Genomic DNA, 20,274 nt, shown 5'->3' with positions numbered 1-20,274 from the left:
ATGCACAGAACTATACAAAAAAGATCTTTATGACCAGGTAACCATGATGGTGTGATCACTCACCTAGAGCCAGACACCTGGAGTTCAAAGTCAAGTGGGCCTTAGGAAGCATCACTATGAATAAAGCTAGTGGAGGTGATGGAATTCCAGCTGAGCTGTTTCAAATCTTAAAAGGTAATGCTGTGAAAGTGCTGCACTCAACATGCTAGCAACTTTGGAAAATTCAGCAGTGGCCATAGAACTGGAAAAGGTCAGTTTTCATTCCAATCCCAAAGAAAGGCAATGCCAAAGAATGTTCAAACTACCACACAATTGCACTCATTTCACATACTAGCAAAGTAATGCTCAAAATTCTCCAAGCGAGGCTTCAACAGTATGTGAACCATGAACTTCCATATGTTCAAGCTGGATTTAGAAAAGGCAGAGGAACCAGAGATCAAATTGCCAACATCCTTTGGATCATTGAAAAAGCAAGAGAGTTCCAGAAAAACATCTTCCGTTTTATTGACTATGTCAAAGCCTTTGACTGTGTGGATCACAACAAACTGTGGAAAATTGTGAAAGAGATGGGAATACCAGACCACCTTACCTGCCTCCTGAGAAATCTGTATGCAAGTCAAGAAGCAACAGTTAGAACCAGACATGGAACAGCAGACAGGTTCCAAATTGGGAAAGGAGTATGTCAAGGCTGTATATTGTCACCCTGATTATTTAACTAATATGCAGAGTACATCATGAGAAACGCTGGGCTGGAAGAAGCACAAGCTGGAATCAAGATTGCCAGGAGAAATATCAATAACCTCAGAGATGCAGATGACACCACCCTATGGCAGAAAGTGAAGAGGAACTAAAGAGCCCCTTGATGAAAGTGAGAAGAGGAGAGTGAAGAAGCTGGCTTAAAACTCAACATTCAAAAAACTAAGAGCATGGCATCCGGTCCCATCACTTCATGGCAAATAGATGGGGAAGCAGTGGACAGAGTGTCAGAGTGTTTTCTTGGGCTCCAAAATCACTGCAGATGGTGACTGCAGCCATGAAATTAAAAGATGCTTGCTCCTTTGAGGAAAAGCTATGACCAACCTAGATAGCATATTAAAAAGCAGAGACATTACTTTGCCAACAAAGGTCTTGTCTAGTCAAGGCTATGGATTTTTCCAGTAGTCATGTATGGATGTGAGAGTTGAACTATAAAGAAAGCTGAGCGCTGAAGAATTGATGCTTTTGAACAGTGGTGTTGGAGAAGACTCCTGAGAGTCCCTTGGACCCTTGGACTGCAAGGAGATCCAACCAGTCAATCCTAAAAGAAATCAGTCCTGAATATTCATTGGAAGGACTGATGCTGAAGCTGAAACTCCAATACTTTGGCCACCTGATGCAAAGAACCAACTCGTTGGAAAAGACCCTGATGCTGGGAAAGATTGAATGCAGAAGGAGAAGGGGATGACAGAGGATGAGATGTTGGATGGCATCACCGACTCTATGGCCATGAATTTGAGCAAGCTCTGGGAGTTGGTGATGGACTGGGAAGCCTGGTGTGCTGCAGTCCATGGGGTCGCAAAGAGTCGGACATGACTGAGTGACTTGCACTGAACTAAAAAGCTCTTAAAATGATGGGGCTCAGGGAGCTTCCACGTTAGTGAGCACACTGAGGTGCTCAGGGGATGGTACCTCCAGAGAAGCCATGGAACCTTCAAACACTTCCCTCCCCCCAACTTTGTCCTATACATTTCTTCCATTGGCTGTTCCTGAATAGTTTACTCCGTAATAAACTGGTAATGGTAATAAGTAAGCTGTTTTCCTGTGTTCTGTGAACCTTACTAGCAATTTATCAAACCCGAGGTGGGATCCTGGGAACCCCTGATTTGAACCTAGGCTAAACAATAACGTGGGTAACCTCGGAATCCAGTACTTGAAACTGAGTTCTGCAGTGAGAGCAATCATTGTAGAACTACTGTGCCTGTAAACCTGTGGATTCTGACATTAACTCTGGGTAGGCGGTGTCTGAATTGAATTGTAGAACAGCCAGTTGGTATATGGAGAGTTGGAGAACTCTTCAGAGTGGGAAAAAACCCCACATATTTGGTGTTCGGAGTGATGTGAGTAGAAACAGACCATGAACGTATTCTCTTTCATCCATGTTTAGATTGGTGAAAATTAGGGTGGTTTTTTCCTGTTTGGGGCTATTATGGGCCATGTTATTTTAAAGTTCTTAGACATATATTTTGTGCACGTATGTGTGAGTTACTGTAAAATATATACACTGGAATGTAATTGCTGGGCTTTAGAGTAAGGGTATCTTCAACTTTTCTATATGACCCATGTTTTGTTAAACAACTTTACCAATTTACATTCATCCTAGCAAAGTGTCTGATTTCCCGTTGTTTCACATTCTTGTTATCGCTTAAGTAAGTAAGATTTAAACTTTTCCCCCAGGTTTATGTATGTGTCATGATATCTTACTGAAGTTTTAATATGCATTTCCCTGTTTACTCCTAAGATTTAACCTTTTTTTCATATATTTATTGTTTTTTCATATATTTATTGATTATTGGATTTCTTTTTCATTAAGTTTTTGTCTTTGCCTGTTTTCCTTTTAGATCATCTGTTTTTCTTTTTAATTTGTAGGAGTTATTTAATCCAGGATTTGAATCCTTGGATGCTCAGTCACTCAGTCGTTGTCCTGCTGTTTGCCACCCCATGGACTATATAGCCAGCCAGGCTCCTCTGTCCCTGGAATTTTCCAGGCAGGAATACTGGAGTGGGTTGCCATTTCCTATTCCATTGAATCCTTTGGTTGCATGTTAAAAATATTTTCCTTTCTGTGGCTTGTTTTTATCATTTTCTTTGTTTTTTTTTGAAATACAGTTGATTTATAATGTTGTGTTAGTTTCAGGTGTACAGATCTCCTTGGTGTCTTGATGGATGAAAGTCCTGGATTTTACTCTAGTCAAATTTATTACTTTTTTCCATGTGGTTTGTTCTTTCTATATCTTACTTAAGAAATTTTTCCTTTCTCTGATTTTAAAAGCTTTATAGTTTTTCCTTTCAAAGTTTGGTATTTGGCTTCCCTTGAGTTGATTTTTTGCTTAAAGAGTTCAGGAGGAGTCCATTTCATTTTTCCTGCAATTTGTTCTAGCACCATTTATTCTGAAATGCCTCTTTTTTTTTTTTTTTTTAAATCAGGCATCTGTGTATGTGTGTCTGTTTCTGGGCTCTTAACATGATATTTAGATTTATCTCTTCCTGCATAAATACCGTACTATCTTTAGTAAAATGAGCTTTGTAGTAAGTCTTTAATGGATAGCTAGCGCAAGTCCTTTCCCTTTGTTCTTTTTCAAGAAAGTCTTGGCTGTTTTGACCCTTTTGGTTTGTATAAATTTCAGAACATCTTGTCAAATTTTATATTAACAGAATGTATTTTGATTGGGACTGCACTGAACCTGTAAATCTGGTTCAGGAGAAGTGGCATCTTTATAAAATTGTCTTCAAATCTGTAAACATGAGAAAATATCCATTACATTGAAATAGTTGATATTTGTCAGTAAACTTTTATAATTTTCCCTACAACTTGTGAATTACATATATTATTAGTGAGTTTCATGTGTGTGAACTTATTAGTATAAATATTGCTTTTTTGAAAATTGCCTTTTCTAACCATTCCTTATGGGTATATGGAAATATAATTAATTTCAATATCATTTCCAGCAACCTTGTTAAGCTCCGACATGTAATTCTATTAGTTACCTGCATATTCTTTGGATTTGTTGGTTTATCAGAAAACAGTGTTTTGTTTCTTCCTCTTTGATCCTGTCGTGTTTCTTTTTCTTGCCTTTCTGTGCTGTCTCAGTTCAGTTCAATTCAGTTGTTCGTTAAGTTTTCACCTTTCTACTTTTCTAGCATCATTTAAAACAATAATTTTTCCTTTATCTGCTGTTATATGTACCTAACAAGTTTTCATATGATGAGTTTTTTCCCCTCTGTGTGTTTGTTATCAGTTTGATATAAAATCAGGTTTAGTATAAGATTGCTATTACCTCAACATGAATAAGGGTAGGTGTCTTTACTTTTTTGTGACCAGCCTATTCAAACTTTTTGTCCATTTTCCTATAAGGTTGTTTTTCTTTATGGGCTTTATGTTATGAAAATAGTTCTTTCTGTGTGATATAAGTAGCACATTTTTTCCCCCAGTTTGTTCTTTCATTGACAGTCTTAATGGTTACGTTATTTTTATGTAACTTTTCAGCACCTAGAACAGTGCCTGGTGTTGAACATACACCTGCTGCTACTGCTGCTGCTGCTAAGTCGCTTCAGTCGTGTCCGACTCTGTGTGACCCCATAGACGGCAGCCCACCAGGCTCCCCTATCCCTGGGATTCTCCAGGCAAGAACACTGGAGTGGGTTGCCATTTCCTTCTCCAATGCATGAAAGTGAAAAGTGAAAGTGAAGTCGCTCAGTCATGTCCGACCCTCAGCGACCGCATGGACTGCAGCCTACCAGGCTCCTCCATCCATGGGATTTTCCAGGCAAGAGTACTGGAGTGGGGTGCCATTGCGTTCTCCTAACCTACACCTAGTGAATATTTATTGAAAAGATGAATAAATTCAGTGGTGCTTGAATGACAAATAAAAGTTATTTTTTTAAAATACGTATTTGAATATTCTCTCATGACTTCTAGGTTTTTTAATCATATTACTAACAGCACCCTTTCTTATGTTGATGTTATGTAGGAATTCGGTGTTTCTTCAGTTTTATGATTCTACGTTTTAAGTTTTTTTTTTTTAAGATTCATTTTTTTATTTATTTATATTTTTTTGGCTGTTGTGGGTCTTTGTTGCGGCATGCGGCTTTCTCTAGTTGTGGCAAGCGGAGGCTACTCTTCTTGCTGTGTGTGAGCTTCTCATCGCAGTGGCTTCTCGTTGCCGAGCCTAGGCTCTAGGCACTCGTGCTTCTACTGCTGAAGCGTGTGGGCTCAGTAGTTGTGGCACACAGGCTTACTTGTTCCATGATATGTGGGATCTTCCCGAACCAGGGATCAAATCAGTGTCCCTTGTGTTGCAAGGTTGATTCTTAACCCCTGGACTACCAGGGAAGCCTCCTATGATTCAGTTTTTTTTTTTAAACAGTTAAATATTTAATCTTTTTGTAATTTATCCTGTGTGATTAGTTGTGAACATGTTTCTCTATGAAATGTTAAGTTTTCTAATTGTAAAAGGCTAATTGGAAATTACATACTTTAAAAATAGAAAAGCTGCAAAGGATGATAAGATAGTCCTTAGTAAAACATCCCATTTATATTTTTCATATTGACTATCTATTGAAATAATAATATTCTGGATATAATGGATTAAAGTTTATTAAAATTAATTTCATCTTTCTTTTAATTAATGTAGCAATAAAAATTTTAAATTCCATATGTGACTTGCATTCTATTTCTGTTGAACTTTGGTACTCCAACCAAACATATCCCTGAACACTGTGTTTTGTTTTTTGGTTTTTTTTTTTTTGTCTTTGACAGATTTGTATAGTGCCTAGTACCAAAGTACTTGATTTTTTTTTTTTATTATGAGATTTTTTTCCCCCTCCATGAATGAATTAGATGGGAGAGTATTCTTTTTTTTTCATACTATATATGTTATTGAAGTTCAGTTCACTTGCAGTGTTTCAGCAAGGTGATTTGGTTATACATATGTATTATTTTTTTGAAATTATTTTTCATTATAGATTATTATAAGATAGTGACTATAGTTCCCTGTGCTATGCAGTAAATCATTGTTGCTTGTTACATATCTATTTTTTTTAATTAGAAATCTAGCATTCTATTTATACTAAGTGAAGTGGAGTCAAACTGTCAAATTTTTTAGTTAGGCAAAAATTTGCAAGTTTTCTGAGGTATATGTTATACATACTATTTATATGTATGTATATAAAAGCTTTACTACACTTGATAAAGGCTTGAGAAAGAATATAAAAAACAGAGATGGAAAAATTGGAAAACATAAACTAAATGAAATGGGAGCACTGAACATGAAAAAGAAAAAGTGAAACAAACTAGATAAAAGTAAAAGATCATCATATAGCCCAGTTCTTTTTAAACATGGCTGTTCATTAGAAAGATATCTGGAGCTTTGGAGGAAAAAAAAGCAGTATCTGGGCATTTGTATTTTTCAAAAAATTCCAAGGTAATCCTGATACATCTGGATTTTAAAAAGTGATTACAGTTTTTTTCTATTAAATGGTAGTTTTGGTGATATAGAATTCTGTTATTTTTCTGTTGACCAATCATTATACAATGGTATTAAGTGAGTAATAGTTGCATACTCACAATAGTAAAAGATATTTATCAGTTTTCACAATCAATAGCCAGACAAAAAATAAAAAGGTGATTACAATTGCAAGCCATAATGGGGGCTTGATTAACCTAACAATATAGAATGCTGCTGCTGCTGCCGCTAAGTCGCTTCAGTCATGCCCGACTCTGTGCAGCCCAATGGACGGCAGCCCACCAGGCTCCCCCGTCCCTGGGATTCTCCAGGCAAGAACACTGGAGTGGGTTGCCATTTCCTTCTCCAGTGCATGAAAGCTCAGTCGTGTCTGACTCTTTGTGACCCCATGGACTGCACCTACCAGGCTCATCCGTCCATGGAATTTTCCAGGCAAGAGTACTGGAGTGGGGTGCCACTGCCTTCTCTGAACAATAAAGAATAATTACATGCAATTTGGGGCAGGGATCAAGCAGAGTGATGTGGTAAGTGGAGGTGCATACATGCACATATTTTCATCCACCCAGCCAGTCTGTGTCCTTTGGTTGGTGCATTTAATCCATTTACATTTAAGATAATTATCGATATATATGCTCTTGTTACCATTTTTTTCAACTGTTTGGGGTTTATTTTCTGTAGGTCTTTTCCTTGTCTTGTGTTTCCTACCTTGAGAAGTTCCTTTAGCATTGTAAAGCTGGTTTGGTAGTGCTGAATTCTCTTAACTTTTGCTTCTCTGGAAGGCTTTTAATCAAATCTGAATGAGAGTCTTAACTGGGTAGAGTATTCTTGGTTGTAGGTTCTTCCTTTTCATTACTTTAAGTACATCATGCCATTCCCTTCTGGTGTGCAGTTTCTGTTGAGAAATCAGCTGAACCTTATGGGAGTTCCCTTTTATGTTATTTGTCATTTTTCCCTTGTTGCCTTTAATGTTTTATCTTTGTCTTTAATTTTTGTCAGTTTGATTACTGTGCGTCTTGATGTGTTTCCTCCTTGGGTTTACCCTGCCTGGTACTTTCTGTGCTTCCTGGACTTGGTTGACTTTCCTTTCTCATGTTAGGAAAATTTTCAGCTATTATCTCTTCAAATATTTTCTCAGGTCCTTTTTCTCTCTCTTCTCCTTCTGGGGCCCTTGTAATGCAAATGTTGGTGTGTTTAATGTTGTCCCAGAGGTATCTTAGGCTGTCTTCATTTTTTTAAACTCTTTTTTTTCCTATATTCTGTTCTGTGGCAGTGATTTCCACCATTCTGTCCTCCAGGTCATTTACATGTTCTTCCCCACAGTTATTCTGCTATTGATTCCTTCTTACGTATTATTCTGGAGAGGGCAATGGCACCCCACTCCAGTACTCTTGCCTGGAGAATCCCATGGATGGAGGAGCCTGGAAGGCTGCAGTCCATGGGGTCGCTGAGGGTCGGACACGACTGAGCGACTTCACTTTCAGTTTTCACTTTCATGCATTGGAGAAGGAAATGGCAACCCACTCCAGTGTTCTTGCCTGGAGAATCCCAGGGACAGGGGAGCCTGGTGGACTGCCATTTATGGGGTCGCACAGAGTCAGACACGACTGAAGTGACTGAGCAGCATGTATTATTCATCTCTGTTTGTTCTTTAGTTCTTGTAAGTCTTAGGTAAACATTTCTTGTGTCTTCGCCATTGTTTTCCCTAGACCCTGGGTCATCTTCACTGTCATTATTCTGAATTCTTTTTCTGAAAGTTTGCCTGTCTCCACTTCATTTAGTTGTTTTTCTGGGGTTTTATCTTGTCCTTTCATCTGGGAAATAACTTTTTGCTTTTTCATCCTGATTAACTTTTTGTAATGTTGTTTTTGTTCTAGCTGTAAGATTGTGGTTCTTGCTTCTCCTGTCTGCCCTTGATAGAGGAAGCTAAGAGGCTGTGTAAGCTTCCTGATGGGAGGGACTGGCAGTGGGAAAAACTGGGTCTTTATCTGGTTTGCAAGGCCTTGCTCAGTAAAGCTTTAATCAAATTATCTGCTCATGGGTGGAATTGCGCTCCCTCCCTGTAAGTTGCTTGGCCTGAGGTGACACAACCCTGAGGTCTACTGGCCTCTATGGTAGGGTTAATGGGGACCTCAAAGAGGGCTTCCCTGGTGACTCAGACAATAAAGAATCCGTCTGCAATGTGGGAGACCTGGATTCGATCCCTGAGTTGGGAAGATCCCCTGAGGACGGCATGACAGCCCACTCCAGTGTTTTTGCCTGGAGAATCCCCACGGACAGAGAAGTCTGGCGGGTTATAGTCCATGAAGTTGCAAAGAGTCGGACATGACTGAGCAATAATCACAATGCACAAGACGGCTTAGGCCCGCGAGGCCTTCCAGGACCCCTGCTATCAGTGCCTCATCCCTGTGGCGAGCCCCTGCCGACCCATGTCTCCACAGGAGACCCTCCAACACTGGCAGGTGGTTTTGGTTCAGTCTCCTGTGAGGTCACTGCTCCTTCCTCTGGGTCTTGGTGCATGTAAGATTTTGTTTGGGCCCTCCAAGGCGGGAGGCTTTGTTTCCCCCTGTCCTGTGGAAGTCCTATAATCAAATCTTGCTGGCCTTCAAGGTCAGATTACCTGGGGATTCCCAGGTTAGGAAGCCTGATTTGGTATGTCAGAACTTTCACAACAGTAGGAGAACTTATTGGTATTATTGTTCTTCAGTTTGTGGGTCACCTACCAGCGGGTATGGGATGTGATTTTACTGTGATTGTGTCCCTCCTGCTGTGGCTTCTTCTTTGTCTTTGGACGTGGGTTTTCTTTTTTTGGTAGGTTCTAGTGTCCTCCTGTCGATGGTTGTTCAGTAGCTGGTTGCGATTTTGGTGCTCTCACAGGAGGAGATGAGCATATGTTCTTCTACTCCGCCATCCTGAACCAAAAGTAGGAGAGTATTCTCTTCTAATGCAGTTTGTTTTTAAGCACAGATGGAGTTCCTTTCTCCTATGGTTACTTTTCTATTGCCGTCTCTTTCCCTCCTAGTTTTCAAGATAATTTTTCTCCCACCACTTGTTTATTCTGAGCTCAGCCATGTGATTTTTCCATTTCAGTTGAATTATTAATAAATTACTTCTTTTAGTCTGTTTTATTTATTTGTTTCAGAGTTTAGTTTTTCTGATAAAAGATATGGTGTCTTAGGTTCTCTAATCATTGATGCATTATGCAGCAACTGTAGCTTAAGTTTGAGTGAAGTGAAGTGAAGTTGCTCAGTCGTGTCCGACTGTTTGCGATCCTGTGGACTGTAGCCTGCCAGGCTCCTCTGTCCATGGGATTCTCCAGGCAAGAATACTGGAATGGGTTACCATTTCCTTCTCCAGGGTAAGTTTGAGAGTAGAGGGTAAATAAGATAGGAATTCAATGAAATTATAACTTTGCTAGTCATCTGGTGATAATAATATATTAGCTGATAAATTGATGCATCAGTTCAGTTCAGTCGCTCAGTCGTGTTCAATTCTTTACAACCTCATGGACTGTACAGCATGCCAGGCTTCTCTGTCCATCACCAATTCCCAGAGCTCGCTCAAATTCATGTCCATTGAATCTGTGATGTATGTTACAGCTAAAAAGTGACACTAACTACTTCATGATAGAATTAAAAGAAACAAAATTTATTAATGTAAACAGAAATATCCCTAGGATTGAGAAAGAAAATTGATATTTTTAAAGGATAAGATATGTCTGAACACTTACTGATTCCATTTAACTGTTAACATAAAAACACCGTCTGAATTTGAGTCCTAATTTCACCACTTGCCTAGCTGCTATGAGCTTGGGCACATTATATTAATATGACATTTGTATACTAGGGATAGTAGTAGCAGCTACTTAATAGAATTTGTGAATGTTAAATTAGTTAATATATTGCTTAAAGCAGTGCTTGACATATAGTACCTATATATCTCCAATCACAGGTCTATGTATTTGTTGTTGTTTAGTCACTAAGTTATGTCCAACTCTTTTGTGATCCCATGAACTGTAGCACACCAGTCTCTTCTCTCCATGGAATTTCCCAGGCAAGAATACTGAAGTGGGTTGCAATTTCCTTCTCCAAAAGATCTTCCCAGCCCAGGAATCGAACCTGTGTCTTCTGTAGCGGCAGGTGGATTCTTTACCACTGAGCCACCAGGGTGATCGAGGTCTCTGGGTAGGTGGAGCTGTATAGATATTTTCTAGAATTAAAAAAAAACATTTAACTGCAGTCTTCATAATTTTATTTTTAGTAGTGGCATAAATTCAATCCATGGAGGTACCATAACTTATTTGTCTTTGATTTTCATTTTCAAGGAGAATATTTGTATTGTTGAATTCAAATAATTGTTTTTCCATTTTCTTAGGTATTTTGAATTTTAAGATCAGAAAGCATTTAGATGGATAGCAGGACTGACTTGTTTTATTTTTGTCTGAGATTTAAATTTAAATTGTAAATGAGTGTCAGTAGAAGCCAACAGCTTTTAAATTAATTCCTTTGGGTCTGTGAATGGTTTCCAAAAGTTTAACTGAATAGTTTAATTGCCCTCTTTTAAAGAATTTTAAAGTAGCTACAGCCTTGTGATCTGCACTGAGGTACTTTATGTTGGGAAATTTTTGGCAGATGGTATACAGTCATCATTCAAAAACAAGTTACATTGTCTTTCCCAGCTTGAATTAGTGGAACATTAGCATTGAACTTTTCATTTTGAATGAGCATGTTGGAAATTATTTCCTGCTAAATGTTTGTCATCAAGTGAAGTTTCATTTTAAAAAATTAATGGAGCATATCAGTGCAGCAGCCTTAGAAAAATAGCTGAGGCACAGGGTTACTCTTGGACAACCTTTTAAGTTCCTTATTATCATTTGAGTATACATGCTTAATAATCTTCTGGGAAACTAAAATACGGTATTTTTTTAAGACCAAAAAGTTTAAAATATGATATTTGGCTGCTAACAGACAGCTGTTAATGACTACTTAGAGTTGTATTTACTTTCTGGGTTGGAACTAGGGATAGAGCAAGCAAATGAATTGATAATGTGAGAAAACACTACGTTCATTGTTAAAATATATTTTAAAGTATTAGTTTTATACCTTTATCAGTAAATAAAAAATGACATTAATTTGAAATAATTGGAATAAGTGTGCAATCCATTGAATTAACTGTATCTCAAATGTACTTTAAAAAAAATCTAGATTCCCTCTTTGAGAACAAGCCCTATCATTAGCGAATAGGGTAGCCAGAAGAATACTTAAATAACAAATTGGCATTATGTTTGTGGAAGATGAATTGAATTCCCTCATATCTCAGTTGGTAAAGAGTCTGCCTGCAGTGCAGGAGACCCGGGTTCGATCCCTGGGTTGGGAAGATCCCCTGGAGAAGGGAATGGCAACCCACTCCAGTATTCTTGCCTGGAAAATCCCATGGACAGAGGAGCCTGGTGGGCTCCAGTCCATGGGGTCGCAAGAGTCAGACACAACTTAGTGATCAAACCAAACCAAACCAAATCTTTGTATTTCAGAATGTTGTTTTGTTCTAATCCACCTAGCTTTGTGAAAAATAGGCAGTGTGTTGTGTTGGCTAACAGGTAGTTAAATTTGACTCATTTTTCTCATCATATACCCATATTTTTGTGCCATCTGGAATCCCTTCTCTAAGACTTTTTAATAGCTTTCATTCCTTCCTGTTAAAACACATGTTCATTACATTAAGTTCCATATTTATTAAGCAAAGTGTGTTTAAATGCAGTGGGGAGGGAAAATAAGCAAACTAGGCCTCCTCACAAGCTTATTCTAGTCTGTTTGGGTAGACATACAGGCTACAGATTCTGTGTTAAGGTACTTTTGGTTATCATGGCAAAAAGTAATTTTAAACCAGCTTAAGCAAGGAGAGGGATTTATGGGCTTACATAAGTGAAACATTTGCCTTGGACATGGGTTAGATCCAGATATTTAATGTAACATGTAGGATTTATCTCATTTATCTTAGCCCTACTTTCTTCTGACTTGGATTCATTCTCAGACAGTATCTCCTCAAGTGGTGGCAAAGATGGCCCAAACAGGGCCAGGCTTACATCCTGTCAGCTTAGCAACCTCAATGATAAGCTTCCTTTCCAAATAGTTCCAGAAATTCTGGCATTAAGTCTGGTTTGGCCACACTTGAATCTTCTGGAGTCGGGGTGTTGTGCGGGGGTGGGTTGTGGAGTGAGGATGGTCTAGCTCAAATTCAGAGTAGATGAAACAAAAGAAAGACAAGTGGTTTCCAAAAAGGAATTTAGAAATTCTGCTACCAGAAGGGAGGATGCTGAGCAGGCAAAAGCAGCATACAAAAGTAAAGATAAAAATTTTTAGTTGAGCTATAATAAAAAGATAAATTCTGACAGAAGGTGCTTAAGTAAAGCTTCAGATAGGAGACTGTATTTTGAATTGGGCTCTGAAGGGCAAGTAGAATTTTTTTAAGGCAGAGTGAGTAAAGAAAGGACTTTCTAGGTCACTCATTCGAGAAGCTTGGCAGTGAAAGGAGAAAAAACGAAAGCTACTAGAGTAAAGGGAATGTTCAGATATTTCCCCCCTCAGTATGGAGAACATTTGAACATTTTTATGGTAGAGGAGCAGAAGCAAGTAAAGGAGAAATTAACAAAGGACTGCAAAGGAGGCAGTCATTGATAAAGAAGGGAAATTCAGTAGGATCAAGGATATAAGTGGAGGGGGCCTCCTTAGAAAGGAAAAGGGATTGTTTATTCTCTGAGGACATGTAAAGGAAAGTAGTAATGGTGACTACAGAGGTTAAAACAGAAATTTGTTATTAAATATGTAAGTGGCTTCAGTTTTGTTTTCTAAAAGTAAGAAGAAAAGGTTTACCAGTTATCTATTGCTATGTAACAGACGATTCCAGAATGATTTTGTGCATTAGCAATTTGACTTGAACTCAGGCTGGGTAGTTTCTTCTGCTGGCCCTAGGTCACTCATGTGGTTGTGGTTGTCTCGGCTGTGGATGGATGGTCTATGATGGTGGCTGCACTCACACGCTTGTTGGTTGATGCTGGCTGTTACCTGGACCTCTCTGTGCGCTCTCATCCTCATGAGCATTCACATGGCAGTGGCTGCACTCAGGGAAGAAAGAGCTGAAGCAGTCAGCCTAGATGGTAGACTTAGGTATGAAAGACTTATGATGGACTTAGAACTCCCGCAGTGTCACTTCTTTCACATTCTGTTGGTCAAGGCAAGTCACAAGGCCAGCTCAGATCAAGTAGAGAAATAGACCCCACCTCTTTATGGGAAGAGTAATAAAGTTGCATTGCAAAACAGATGTGTATATGGAATGGGAGGAATTTCTGCCTATCCCTCCCCCAACACTGTATTGTGAAAATTTTCAGTCATGAAGCCAAGTTGAAAGAATTTCAAAGTGAATATCCACATATCTACCCCCTAGATACTACTGTTAACATTTTACTCTACCTGCTTTATTATATATTTATCCATCTATCATTCTTTTATCAATTTATCTTATTTTTTGATGCATTTCAAAATGTAGGTATTAGTTCTTTTCTCTTAAGTACCTGCTGCATGTATTTAGCAAGCCAATATTCAGTTTTTTCTTTTGATAAAAAACATTTACATACAATGAAGTGTACAGACATTAAGTGTATGTCACACCTAGTTTTGTAGCCTGCCAGAGAAGGGGAAAATTTGGGATAACTTTTCAGTGAAATGACTCAAATTCAACTATAGTTGTATAGAAAAATTGCAAAAGGTATCTTTCTTGAAAACCTTTCTTCATATCCTTATTGCTAATAATTTATTCATTTAATATACCTCAACACTTAGGATTTGCATTTGTGTTACAATACTAAAATTTCTCCTTTATTTGAATTCACTTTGGACAGTTCTCTGCCTCCTTTCACTAAACATTTATAAGGATATAAACAGGTGCTCTCTTGCTTTATAGGTATTCAAACTATGTGTATCTCAAATCAGGTTAGATTAACAGCACGTACCTTCTCAGTCATGTCCGACTCTTTGCAACCCCTGGGACTGAGCCCGCCAGGCTTCTCTGTCCCTGTAATTTTCCAGGCAAGAATACTGGAGTGGGTTGCCATTTCCTACTCCAGGGGATCTTCTCAACCCAAGGATTGAATCCGCGTCTCCTGCATTGGCAGGTGGATTCTTTACCACAGAGCTACCTTGAATACAACTGAGTGACTAAGCATTCATGCATGCATGAAAAAGTTTTAATAAACTATCTTCTAGTTTATGAATAGTTTAGCAGTTTGAAAAGGAGAAATTTTAGTATTGTAACTATTGATTTAACTTTAGATAATCAGAATAGAAGTGTGATGAGAACTATGTGGCAAATTCAGCTGTAATTTAACCTTTGAGTGGAGTATTAGAGCTTCTTATAACCTTAACACTTGCCTTATTATTCTAATCTATGTTACCGTATACATTTTAAAAATTTCTGGAATATTATAAGTCCTTAGTTTTTCATGTGATGATTTGATAAAATAATAGTTAACTTACTTTTATTTACTAGGTATTGAACACTTTTATTGCTAATTGGCTTTTGAGCCTTTTTACAGATAGCAAAAGGTTGGAATCATTTTGACTTGCTGTTTGCATTCCAGTAAACCCTGTCAGAACTCTTGAAAATATGTGACTAGCACTTAAGCCATTTCATGCCAAGAATTCTGCCGGAAATGCAACTGGTTAATGACACTCAATGTGACAACTGAAGTGAAAGCTTGAGTTAACAAGTGTATGAGATGTTTTAAAAGTGTTCCTTAACCCAGATTTTCTCTATTTCATTTCATTTCATGGTGTAAATGGCATGACATCCTAAATCATATGTGAAAGTGAAAGTCGCTCAGTTGTGTCCGATTCTTTGCGGCCCCATGGTCTATATAATCCATGGAATTCTCCAGGCCAGAATACTGGAGTGGGTAGCTGTTTCCTTCTCCAAGGGATCTTCCCAACCCAGGCATTGAACCCAGGTCTCCTGCCTTGCAAGAGGATTCTTTACCAGCTGAGCCACCAGGGAAGCCCTAAATCGTGCGTGCTGGGTTACAAACTAAACAAATTTGTGTTTAAAAAATCTAATTGAGTGTTGTATTTATTTTTATGTACAGGTCTTGCTATTTTGGAAACTACAAGAGAAAACTAGATTGGGGAGGTTTGGATTGGTAGGTGGACATGGCTCAGATATCCAGCAACAATGGATTTAAGAAATGCTCATCTTCCCCTCCAGAATCAACAAGAACAAGGGATGTGGACAAAGAAGAAGCATTACAGATGGAAGCAGAGGCTTTAGCAAAACTGCAAAAGGACAGACAGGTGACTGATAATCAGAGAGGCTTTGAGTTGTCTAGCAGCACTGGACAAAAAGCACAGGTTTATAATAAACAGGATTATGATCTCATGGTGTTTCCTGAATCAGATACCCAAAAAAGAGCAGTAGATATTGATGTAGAAAAGCTTACCCAAGCTGAACTTGAGAAGCTATTGCTGGATGACAGTTTTGAGACTAGGAAAACACCTATATTGCCAGTTACTCCTGTTCTGAACCCTGCATTATCAGCACAACTGTATCTTAGACCTGCTGTTCAGAGAGGACAGTGGCCACCTGGATTATCTGGACCTTCCAGTTACACTTTACCTTCTATTTATCAGTCAACTTACAGTACTAAACAGACTGCATTCCAAAATGGCTTCAACCCAAGAATGCCTACTTTTGCATCCACAGAACCAATATATTTAAGACTTCCAGGACAGTCTCCATATTTTTCATATCCTTTGACACCTGCCACACCCTTTCATCCACAAGGAAGCTTACCTATCTATCGCCCAGTCATCAGTCCTGACATGGCAAAGCTGTTTGACAAAATAGCTAGCACATCAGAATTTTTAAAAAATGGAAAAGCAAGGACTGATTTGGAGATAAATTCAAAAACTACAATCAGCAATCTGCAGGTATCTCCAAAGTCTGAAGATATCAGTAAATTTGATTGGTTAGACTTGGATCCTCTAAGTAAGCCTAAGGTGGACAATGTAGAGGTAGAGGACCATGAGGAAGAGAAAAATGTACCAGATTTGCTAGCAGACGATCCCTGGGATGCTGTTCTTCTTGAGGAGAGATCACCAGCAAGTTGTCACCTTGACAGAAAGGTGAATGGAAAATCTCTTTCTGGAGCAACAGTAACAAGAAGCCAGTCTTTAAATATTCGAACAACTCAGCCTACAAAAGTCCAGAGCCAAATATATCAGGTATAGTCTTTTCTTACGAACTTCTCAAACTTAGTATAACACAGAATTCATGCTTGTATACATAATTTATTAGGTGAAAGAAATATTTTTTTGAGTTTTGTTTTCTTTTATTCTTAAGTACACTGTGCATCTTAGATTGTGTGATAAAGGATTAAATGTGTTTAGGCCAATTGAAAAATTAATTGCTATTAATATCTTTTTCTAGGATTGTGAGTTTTGAAAACCTAAGGATCTGGCTGTTGCTTATAGGCTTTTAGGATAATTTTTATCTGTCTCTCCCTCTCCATTCATTATATGTGGTCCTACTTTCTTTGCCTTAGCACCTTTATTTTTCAGAGGAGATGAGGAATTTTGGTTTTTAACTCCATTATAGAAATTCTAATGTATATTGTTTTATTGTTTTTAACCATGGAGGAATAGAAGAACAGGAGGGAGAAAGGGAGGTGAAAAAGGAAGAAAGGAAGGGAGGCCTCAGAGAGATGGGAGAAAAGCCATTTAAAGGACTCTGTTTAAACACTTATATTGATGCAAATGAAGAATAGAACTATAATCTATATAGTATATTTGCTGAGTTCATATAGTCTTACTGTCTGGAAGAATTAGATAAGGGTGCATGGAGCAGAATGTCTTCTCTTACAAGAGGGGGCAGTAAGGTTTAGACTTTTCCTTTCCATATATAGTATACCACTAAAGATTTTTGTTTTGCTTTTTATATCATCTGTGGATTCTAGGAATGTTTAAGCTTCATTCTCACCTTAATGTGAATCATATCATTCAGTTAATTAGATCAGCATTTAACTACTCTTTAGGCAGTGAGAATCAGCTAGGATTTCGGGAAGGAGAAGCAAATTTTGCATGATTGGGATGGATTTATGTTGAATTATTGATTTTTAAAAGCCATTTTAGGTGTCTGGGGAGAAAGCAGTAGATATTAAGGTTAAGAAAAAAATATGAGGATGTTTTTGGATAACATGATCAGAATCCATAAAAATCTTAACCAGTGCAATGTGTTCCAAATACATTTTGACTGTAGCTCACACTGAGAAATACATGTTCTTAAGTTCTCTTCAGTTTTTCAATACTATTTGCACATTTAGTAACATAATTTCTTAACACCTTTCAATTTAAAAGTCACAGGTTAATTTAACATTTTAAATTGGAATCATAAGTATAGTATCAGATTATTTTCTCTTAATATTCTATGTTGTCTTGGTTTTTGTTTTTACAAAGCATCTGTCATTTCCTAAAATATTTGTAAGGAGAAGGGAAGACTGAGCCAAATCAAAAAATGTGGGGAAGGGAGTGTACACCTAGGAGTGGAATTGCTGGCTAGTTTATGTTTAGCTTTTTGAGACCAGCAAACTGTTTTCCACAGTGGCTGCATCATCCCCTTTCCAACTCCCACAGTATATGAGAGTTCTAGTTTCTTTACATCCTTGTCAACACTTGTTATTTTCCATTTTGGGGGTTATAACCTTCCTAATGGATGGGAAGTGTGAAGTGGTATCTTATTGTGATTTTGATTGGGGTTTGCCTGATAACTAGTGATGATGAGTATCTTTTCATATGCTTATTTGCAATTTCTTCATCTTTTTTGAAGAAATGTATGTTTAAATCATTTGTCCATTTAAAAAACTGGGTTGTTCATAGCAGCTTTATTCAGAAGAGCCAGAAAATGAGACAACCCAAATGTCCATCAGCTGATAATGGGCAAGCAAAAATGTGTCCATACAATGGAATATTATTCACCCACACAAAGGAAGCAGCATAGATGAACCTTGAAAACATTGTAAGTGAAAGAAGCCAGATACAAAAAAAACATGTAGATTCAATTTATATGATATGTCCAGAAAACACAAATCCATAGAGGAAGAAAGCAGATTAGTGTTTGCTGAGGGACTGAGGGAAAGAGGAAATGAGGAATGATTGCCTAATGGGTACAGGGATTTGGGGGCAAGTGATGAAATGTTCTGAAATTAGAACATTGCAGTGTTCTTCCCATAATAGTGATGGTTTACACTCCATTATGAATGTATTGAGAGCCAACAAATTGTACATTTTTAATTGGTTAATATGGCAGATTTTATGTTCTAGGAATTTTTACCTCAGTTTTTTTTTTTTTTTTTTTTTTTTTAAAGAAAGACACTGGTCCCCTGATCCTCCTGTTATGCTTAGGCCACGTTCCTGCTTGATTCATATTTGGGTCAGTGTTCCAGTAGAGAGATCCCTCTCCAACTGTGGATCTCGTTTTTATGGACTTAACCATGATGGCATGTGTTTGACACTGTGTAGTCTGGATTAGCGATATCAGCTGTTTATAGAAATTGTTAGGAAAAGGGTAGCTGCCTAGAACCTGGAGATCTCATGACCTGTGGAAAGTTGCAGTCTCTGCTATCGGGGATAGAGTCTCCTCTGGTCCTCTGTGGAGCAGAGTTTAGACTCAGGCCTCCCATTGGTGGAAGGCAGAGCCCCTGATAGTCCAGGCAACCCAGAGTGAGCATCCAGGTCACTTTCAAATAATCTTCCTGCTTCTTGCATCACACTTCATATGAATGTGTTTGCACCTCTACAGTATATGTATTGTAGCCACAGGATAATAGATTATCCTGAATTTAATAAAATATTTATAAATGACTTTGGTTTATTTCTTTTTTTACAATCACTGAGAGAGTAGAGACTTCCTTAGAATCCTGTGAGATCAGAGTGATTCATGCCTATTTCACTGTTGAGGAAACTGAAATGTAAAGAAGTTAAATAATTATTAATTTTTTCATGTAATGGCAGTGTTGTTATTAGTTAAATGAACTCATTTTAGAGATGTGTAACCATAGTCATATAGTCTAACCAACTTCATTTCATGGATCCAGAAACTTAGATCCAGAGAGTGACTTATCTCCAGTTAATGTCAGTATTTTCTTTTTCAGTTTCTTTGTGACTCAAAACCCATAGCATAGATTGACAGTGCTTTTGCTGCAAAGCACAGCTTCCTTTCCCTGTTGCCCTCTATGGTTTAGACGGGTCATTTCTGGTTAAACTGATGTTTTTTCCACCCTTCCGTTTGGTAGGGGCAGGGGTGTGATACTTATTTATGTTCCTTTCATTCTCTCTCTGCATACATCTTTTCCTACTCATTTTTAATATTTGTCACAGTATCATCTTGATATTTCCCAATTTGGGGTGCTTTCAGAAATCATCTTGCAGGACTGATGAGGACAGGTAGTTTTCTAAAGATATGTTTCCCCCAGCAAGATCTGTGAGTTCAGATCACATGGGAGTGCAGAGAATTACTAGTCACTCAGACTCTAGGAATTAACTAGGTTTCTGGGCAAGTTTTAGCAGAAACATATTCTTAGATTTTCTTTAAAGTATAGGGGAAAGGATCAAGGAGTAAGCAGATTGGCTGCGAGAGGCATGAGTCAAAGCCAGGTAAGCAAAAATACCATGACTTGATCAGCTGATCAGCCAGAGATGGGAGCTAGATTATTACAGTGTACGTCAGAGCTTTACTAAATGACACAGTGTCTGAATTGAGGTGGCTTAGGCTTCTTAAAGGAGTCTAACTGTGGCATCGTGAGGTGTTATATAGTTGTTGATCATTCTGTTATATTCTACTCTGTTAATACTTATGTTTGACCACCACATTCTAAGAGGGACCAGTGAAAGTGTGTCTTGAAAAGAAAAAATTACAATGTTCAGGATCTAGAAGCTGTGCTATTTAAGGAACTGTTGAAAAGATTGGGCATATTTTACCTGAAGAAGAGAATATTAATTGGAGATAATTCACACTC

General features: G+C 38.0%; 1 protein-coding gene across 1 annotated transcript in view; it reads left to right on the top strand.

The window, feature by feature from the left end:
• PIK3C2A (phosphatidylinositol-4-phosphate 3-kinase catalytic subunit type 2 alpha) overlaps nt 1–20,274 on the top strand; it is a 106,572-nt gene that overhangs the window by 20,830 nt on the left and 65,468 nt on the right. Inside the window, 2 exon segments of the mRNA XM_070384040.1 lie at nt 10,238–10,402; nt 15,352–16,486. Of these exon segments, the coding sequence (XP_070240141.1) occupies nt 15,416–16,486 (1,071 nt within the window). The 5' untranslated portion in view covers nt 10,238–10,402; nt 15,352–15,415.

The sequence above is a fragment of the Bos mutus genome, chromosome 15 (assembly GCF_027580195.1).
Source record: "Bos mutus isolate GX-2022 chromosome 15, NWIPB_WYAK_1.1, whole genome shotgun sequence".
Classification (NCBI taxonomy): Eukaryota; Metazoa; Chordata; class Mammalia; order Artiodactyla; family Bovidae; genus Bos; species Bos mutus.
This window is presented reverse-complemented; position numbering and strand designations above follow the sequence as displayed.